Consider the following 7,609-nt stretch of genomic DNA (forward strand, 5'->3'; position numbering starts at 1 on the left):
GAAATCGATTCAGTAACCTTTTAGCCAAAAATTCAACCAGTGTGACTGAAATAAATACCTGGTAACCAGTTGCATTTTAATGGCTGGCAATAGTCTTGATATTTTTAGCAGTGTTTCATGCCTCCATGCAGACCATCTGGTATTATGAAACTTACCCAGTTCCACAAAGGAGATCCCATTTTCTTCACATAGCTTTATTCAGTGCAGCAGTTTTTTTTGCTCCACCTTTTTGTAAATAAAACTGCAGCAGCTTGACCACAGAGCGATGAAATGTCTCACAGTAAGGAACGTTGCGATCAGCTGATTTCGCGCAATTCTCCAGTGTGTGTGCGGTGCACAGAATGTGCACAAGGGAGTCTCCAACCGCAGCATGTTGCCGGAGTTTTGGCACAACGCCGTTGTAGATACCTACGTTGACAGCAGCCCCGTCTGTGCACACAGCGACCAACTTTGTTGTCCAGTCATCCAAGCCTGTGTCCTGGAAAAGTCTCACAAGTCCGTCTGTTATGGCCTGTGCGGTTCGGTCAGCACCCAATTCAATCAGTCCAATAAAGTCCGAAGTAAACTCTCCGTTGCTGGACACAGACACAATGTAAACTATTTCCTGCTCAGTTTTTGTGATGTCCTCAGATCCATCAAAAAGCATTCAGTAAAGGAACATCCTCAGAATAGGAAGACATGGGGCGTGCGTGTTTAGCTTTATGGAAAGAGAAAAATATTAAACAGAGCTTGCCGCTGTTCTTCATTCAGCTTGTCTCGCCATCTGGCAAGTGGGCGACTGGACATTTATTCTCGGCTAGCTTTTAGCAATGGCTTGCGCCACATTCGTGTGCTCCTTGCTCTTTTCATGTTTGTCAAATAAAGGATGGATGAAATTCTTTGAGCCTTTATAAAATGCACCTGTTTTGTCTGCTAGATGTGGATTTGAGCGGCAAATCTTGCACCACATTTCAGTGCGCTCATCGTTAGCTTCAAGCCACTGCACATCTTGGAGCCACTTTTCCGAAAAAAGTATTTTCTTCGGCTCTGGCTCCAGTTGGCGTTTCTTTGTAGGTGGCGAAACGCCAAAGAAGCTGCTTAATGTCTGTTGCTTTTTGGACATCCCTGACAGTAGTTGACAAGCAACATGTCATGTGTAAGGTTAGATGAGAAGATCGGTCAAGTACGCAAAGGCGCGTAGTAACACAAGTGGCATTACGCATTCCTGATTTTTGTCGCGCTTGCGTATCTGCGTACCAGTTATGTGCACCCCTGCATATAAAGTCTGACGTGCTTAAATCCAATGGGTTATTTCCTAGTATCGATACAATCGATTTATTACATTTTAAAACGATGTTAGATCGATATATGTTGTCCAAAAGGCCAACTCGCCGAGCACAGATCGATGTAGTTGGATCATATGAATATAAATCGATACATCGATGTAGTAGATGGATCGTTACACCCCTAGTGTATATATAACCTGGTAGTGTGTATATATAACCTGGTAGTGTGTATATATAACCTGGTAGTGTGTATATATAACCTGGGAGTGTGTATATATAACCTGGGAGTGTATATATATAACCTGGGAGTGTGTATATATAACCTGGGAAGTGTGTATATATAACCTGGTAGTGTGTATATATAACCTGGTAGTGTGTATATATAACCTGGTAGTGTGTATATATAACCTGGTAGTGTGTATATATAACCTGGTAGTGTGTATATATAACCTGGTAGTGTATATATAACCTGGTAGTGTGTATATATAACCTGGTAGTGTGTATATATAACCTGGTAGTGTGTATATATAACCTGGTAGTGTGTATATATAACCTGGTAGTGTGTATATATAACCTGGTAGTGTGTATATAACCTGGTAGTGTGTATATAACCTGGTAGTGTGTATATATAACCTGGTAGTGTGTATATATAACCTGGTAGTGTGTATATATAACCTGGTAGTGTGTATATATAACCTGGTAGTGTGTATATATAACCTGGTAGTGTGTATATATAACCTGGTAGTGTGTATATAACCTGGTAGTGTGTATATATAACCTGGTAGTGTGTATATATAACCTGGTAGTGTGTATATATAACCTGGTAGTGTGTATATATAACCTGGTAGTGTGTGTATATAACCTGGTAGTGTGTATATATAACCTGGTAGTGTGTATATATAACCTGGTAGTGTGTATATATAACCTGGTAGTGTGTATATATAACCTGGTAGTGTGTATATATAACCTGGTAGTGTGTATATAACCTGGTAGTGTGTGTATATAACCTGGTAGTGTGTATATATAACCTGGTAGTGTGTATATAACCTGGTAGTGTGTATATATAACCTGGTAGTGTGTATATATAACCTGGTAGTGTATATATAACCTGGTAGTGTATATATAACCTGGTAGTGTGTATATATAACCTGGTAGTGTGTATATATAACCTGGTAGTGTGTATATAAAACCTGGTAGTGTGTATATAACCTGGTAGTGTGTATATATAACCTGGTAGTGTGTATATATAACCTGGTAGTGTGTATATAACCTGGTAGTGTATATATAACCTGGTAGTGTGTGTATATAACCTGGTAGTGTGTATATATAACCTGGTAGTGTGTATATATAACCTGGTAGTGTGTGTATAACCTGGTAGTGTGTATATAACCTGGTAGTGTGTATATAACCTGGTAGTGTGTGTATATAACCTGGTAGTGTGTATATAACCTGGTAGTGTGTATATAACCTGGTAGTGTGTATATAACCTGGTAGTGTGTGTATATATAACCTGGTAGTGTGTGTATATAACCTGGTAGTGTGTATATATAACCTGGTAGTGTGTATATAACCTGGTAGTGTGTATATATAACCTGGTAGTGTGTATATATAACCTGGTAGTGTGTATATATAACCTGGTAGTGTGTGTATATAACCTGGTAGTGTGTGTATAACCTGGTAGTGTGTATATAACCTGGTAGTGTGTATATAACCTGGTAGTGTGTGTATAACCTGGTAGTGTGTATATAACCTGGTAGTGTGTATATAACCTGGTAGTGTGTATATATAACCTGGTAGTGTGTATATAACCTGGTAGTGTGTATATAACCTGGTAGTGTGTATATAACCTGGTAGTGTGTATATATAACCTGGTAGTGTGTATATATAACCTGGTAGTGTGTATATATAACCTGGTAGTGTGTATATATAACCTGGTAGTGTGTATATATAACCTGGTAGTGTGTATATATAACCTGGTAGTGTGTGTATATAACCTGGTAGTGTATATATAACCTGGTAGTGTGTATATAACCTGGTAGTGTGTATATATAACCTGGTAGTGTGTATATATAACCTGGTAGTGTGTGTATATCCTGGTAGTGTGTATATATAACCTGGTAGTGTGTGTATATAACCTGGTAGTGTGTATATATAACCTGGTAGTGTGTGTATATAACCTGGTAGTGTATATATAACCTGGTAGTGTGTATATATAACCTGGTAGTGTGTGTATATAACCTGGTAGTGTGTGTATATAACCTGGTAGTGTGTGTATATAACCTGGTAGTGTGTATATATAACCTGGTATGTGTATATATAACCTGGTAGTGTGTATATATAACCTGGTAGTGTGTATATATAACCTGGTAGTGTGTATATATAACCTGGTAGTGTGTATATATAACCTGGTAGTGTGTATATATAACCTGGTAGTGTGTGTATATAACTGGTAGTGTGATATATAACCTGGTAGTGTGTATATATAACCTGGTAGTGTGTATATAACCTGGTAGTGTGTATATATAACCTGGTAGTGTGTATATATAACCTGGTAGTGTGTATATAACCTGGTAGTGTGTATATAACCTGGTAGTGTGTTATATAACCTGGTAGTGTATATATAACCTGGTAGTGTGTGTATATAACCTGGTAGTGTGTATATATAACCTGGTAGTGTGTGTATATAACCTGGTAGTGTGTATATATAACCTGGTAGTGTGTATATAACCTGGTAGTGTGTGTATATAACCTGGTAGTGTGTATATATAACCTGGTAGTGTGTGTATATAACCTGGTAGTGTGTGTATATAACCTGGTAGTGTGTATATATAACCTGGTAGTGTGTATATATAACCTGGTAGTGTGTGTATATAACCTGGTAGTGTGTATATAACCTGGTAGTGTGTATATATAACCTGGTAGTGTGTATATATAACCTGGTAGTGTGTATATATAACCTGGTAGTGTGTATATATAACCTGGTAGTGTATATATAACCTGGTAGTGTGTATATATAACCTGGTAGTGTGTATATATAACCTGGTAGTGTGTATATATAACCTGGTAGTGTGTATATATAACCTGGTAGTGTGTATATATAACCTGGTAGTGTGTATCTATAACCTGGTAGTGTGTATATATAACCTGGTAGTGTGTATCTATAACCTGGTAGTGTGTATATATAACCTGGTAGTGTGTATATATAACCTGGTAGTGTGTATATATAACCTGGTAGTGTGTATATATAACCTGGTAGTGTGTATATATAACCTGGTAGTGTGTATATATAACCTGGTAGTGTGTATATATAACCTGGTAGTGTGTATATATAACCTGGTAGTGTGTATATATAACCTGGTAGTGTGTATATATAACCTGGTAGTGTGTATATATTACCTGGTAGTGTGTATATATAACCTGGTAGTGTATATATAACCTGGTAGTGTGTATATATAACCTGGTAGTGTGTATATATAACCTGGTAGTGTATATATATAACCTGGTAGTGTGTATATATAACCTGGTAGTGTGTATCTATAACCTGGTAGTGTGTATATATAACCTGGTAGTGTGTATATATAACCTGGTAGTGTATATATATAACCTGGTAGTGTGTATATATAACCTGGTAGTGTGTATATATAACCTGGTAGTGTGTATATATAACCTGGTAGTGTGTATATATAACCTGGTAGTGTGTATATATAACCTGATAGTGTGTATATATAACCTGGTAGTGTATATATAACCTGATAGTGTGTATATATAACCTGGTAGTGTGTATATATAACCTGGTAGTGTATATATAACCTGATAGTGTGTATATATAACCTGGTAGTGTGTGTATATAACCTGGTAGTGTGTATAATGTATTTAACCTGTGTGTTCTCTGCTGTTCCCAGTATGTGGAGGATCCGTCGTGCCACGCTGGTCTCAGGCCTGTTACCGTCCTACAGCAGACCATGTGTGGTCTCAGTCACCTCCACTCTCTCAACATAGGTACTATGGACAGCTGTCTGTCTGTCTGTCTGTCTGTCTGTCTGTCTGTCTGTCTGTCTGTCTGTCTGTCTGTCTGTCTGTCTGTCTATATGTGGTCTCAGTCACCTCCACTCTCTCAACATACAGTGGGGAGAACATGCAATAAAATGCAAATGAATTACTTAAAAATCATACAATGTGATTTTCTGGATTTTTGTTTTAGATTCCGTCTCTCACAGTTGAAGTGTACCTATGATAAAAATTACAGACCTCTACATGCTTTGTAAGTAGGAAAACCTGCAAAATCGGCAGTGTATCAAATACTTGTTCTCCCCACTGTAGGTTCTAATACACACCTATCTGCAGTGGTGGAAAAAGTACCCAGTTGTCATACTTGAGTAAAAGTAAAGATACCTTAATAGAAAATGACTCAAGTAAAAGTGAAAGTCACCCAGTAAAATACTACTTGAGTAAAAGTCTAAAAGTATTTGGTTCAAAATATACTTAAGTATCAAAAGTAAAAGTATAAATAATTTCAGATTCCTTATTACGCAAATGTGCTTGTTTTGAAAATGTACGAATAGCCAGGCACTCAAACGATGTATTTGTGTTTAGTCACACTCTTTAAGGGAGTGCTCCTAATCTCAGCTTGTTATCTGTAGAAAAGACACCTGTCCACAGAAGCAATCAATCAATCAGATTCCAAACTCTCCACCATGGCCAAGACCAAAGAGCTCTCCAAGGATGTCAGGGACAAGATTGTAGACCTACACAAGGCTGGAATGGGCTACAAGACCATCGCCAAGCAGCTTGGTGAGAAGGTGACAACAGCTGGTGCGATTATTCGCAAATGGAAGAAACACAAAATAACTGTCAATCTCCCTCGGCCTGGGGCTCCATGCAAGATCTCACCTCGTGGAGTTGCAATGATCATGAGAACGGTGAGGAATCAGCCCAGAACTACACGGGAGGATCTTGTCAATGATCTCAAGGCAGCTGGGACCATAGTCACCAAGAAAACAATTGGTAACACACTACGCCGTGAAGGACTGAAATCCTGCAGCACCCGCAAGGTCCCCCTGCTCAAGAAAAGCACATATACAGGCCCGTCTGAAGTTTGCCAATGAACATCTGAATGATTCAGAGGAGAACTGGGTGAAAGTGTTGTGGTCAGATGAGACCAAAATCGAGCTCTTTGGCATCAACTCAACTCGCCGTGTTTGGAGGAGGAGGAATGCTGCCTATGACCCCAAGAACACCATCCCCACCGTCAAACATGGAGGTGGAAACATTATGCTTTGGGGGTGTTTTTCTGCTAAGGGGAAAGGACAACTTCACCGCATCAAAGGGACGATGGACGGGGCCATGTACCGTCAAATCTTGGGTGAGAACCTCCTTCCCTCACAGCGCATTGAAAATGGGTCGTGGATGGGTATTCCAGCATGACAATGACCCAAAACACACGGCCAAGGCAACAAAGGAGTGGCTCAAGAAGAAGCACATTAAGGTCCTGGAGTGGCCTAGCCAGTCTCCAGACCTTCATCCCATAGAAAATCTGTGGAGGGAGCTGAAGGGTCGAGTTGCCAAACGTCAGCCTCGAAACCTTAATGACTTGGAGAAGATCCCTCCTGAGATGTGTGCAAACCTGGTGGCCAACTACAAGAAACGTCTGACCTCTGTGATTGCCAACAAGGATCATGTTTTGCAGAGGGGTCAAATACTTATTTCCCTCAATAAAATGCAAATCAATTTATAACATTTTTGACATGCGTTTTTCAGGATTTTTTTGTTGTTATTCTGTCTCTCACTGTTCAAATAAACCTACCATTAAAATTATAGACTGATCATTTCTTTGTCAGTGGGTAAACGTACAAAATCAGCAGGGGATCAAATACTTTTTTCCCTCACTGTACACCTCTCTACCTCCATCTCTATCTCTCCCTCTCATTAAGTACACCTCTCTATCTTGGGCGGCAGGTAGCTTAGTGGTTAAGAGCGTTGTGCCAGTAACCGAAAGGTCGCTGGTTCTAATCCCCGAGCCGACCAGGTGAAAAATCTGTCGATGTGCCCTTGAGCAAGGCACTTAACCCTAATTGCTCCTGTAAGTCGCTCTGGATAAGAGCGTCTACTAAATGACTAAAATGTAAATGTATCTACATTCCTCTCTCTGACCCTCTCTCTCTCTCTTTCTACGATCGCTCTCTTTTTGCTTTCAAGCTTTTCTTTTCAACCCAAACCTATTGAATAAACTTTATTGACACAATGTTGAATCTGAATTTTCATGACTAGTGACTGAACTCAGATTGGACCAGTTGTGACTGACTACACCAATGTTGTTGACACCTCTATGCCTCTATTTCACTGAA

The 7,609-nt window shown here is 39.3% G+C and overlaps 1 protein-coding gene across 1 annotated transcript in view; it reads left to right on the forward strand.

Moving 5' to 3' along the window:
• Positions 1 to 5,343, forward strand: part of LOC311125825 (serine/threonine-protein kinase/endoribonuclease IRE1-like) — a gene marked incomplete at both ends in the record, with an annotated part of 57,217 nt that extends 51,874 nt beyond the window's left edge. Inside the window, one exon of the mRNA XM_084199855.1 lies at positions 5,168 to 5,343. Coding sequence (XP_084055981.1) covers positions 5,168 to 5,343 — 176 coding nt within the window. The remainder of the gene's footprint in view (positions 1 to 5,167) is intronic.
• Between the last annotated feature and the right edge of the window lie 2,266 nt (positions 5,344 to 7,609).

This window comes from Coregonus lavaretus, assembly GCF_964263955.1.
Source record: "Coregonus lavaretus genome assembly, contig: HAP1_SCAFFOLD_2996, whole genome shotgun sequence".
In the NCBI taxonomy this organism is placed as follows: Eukaryota; Metazoa; Chordata; class Actinopteri; order Salmoniformes; family Salmonidae; genus Coregonus; species Coregonus lavaretus.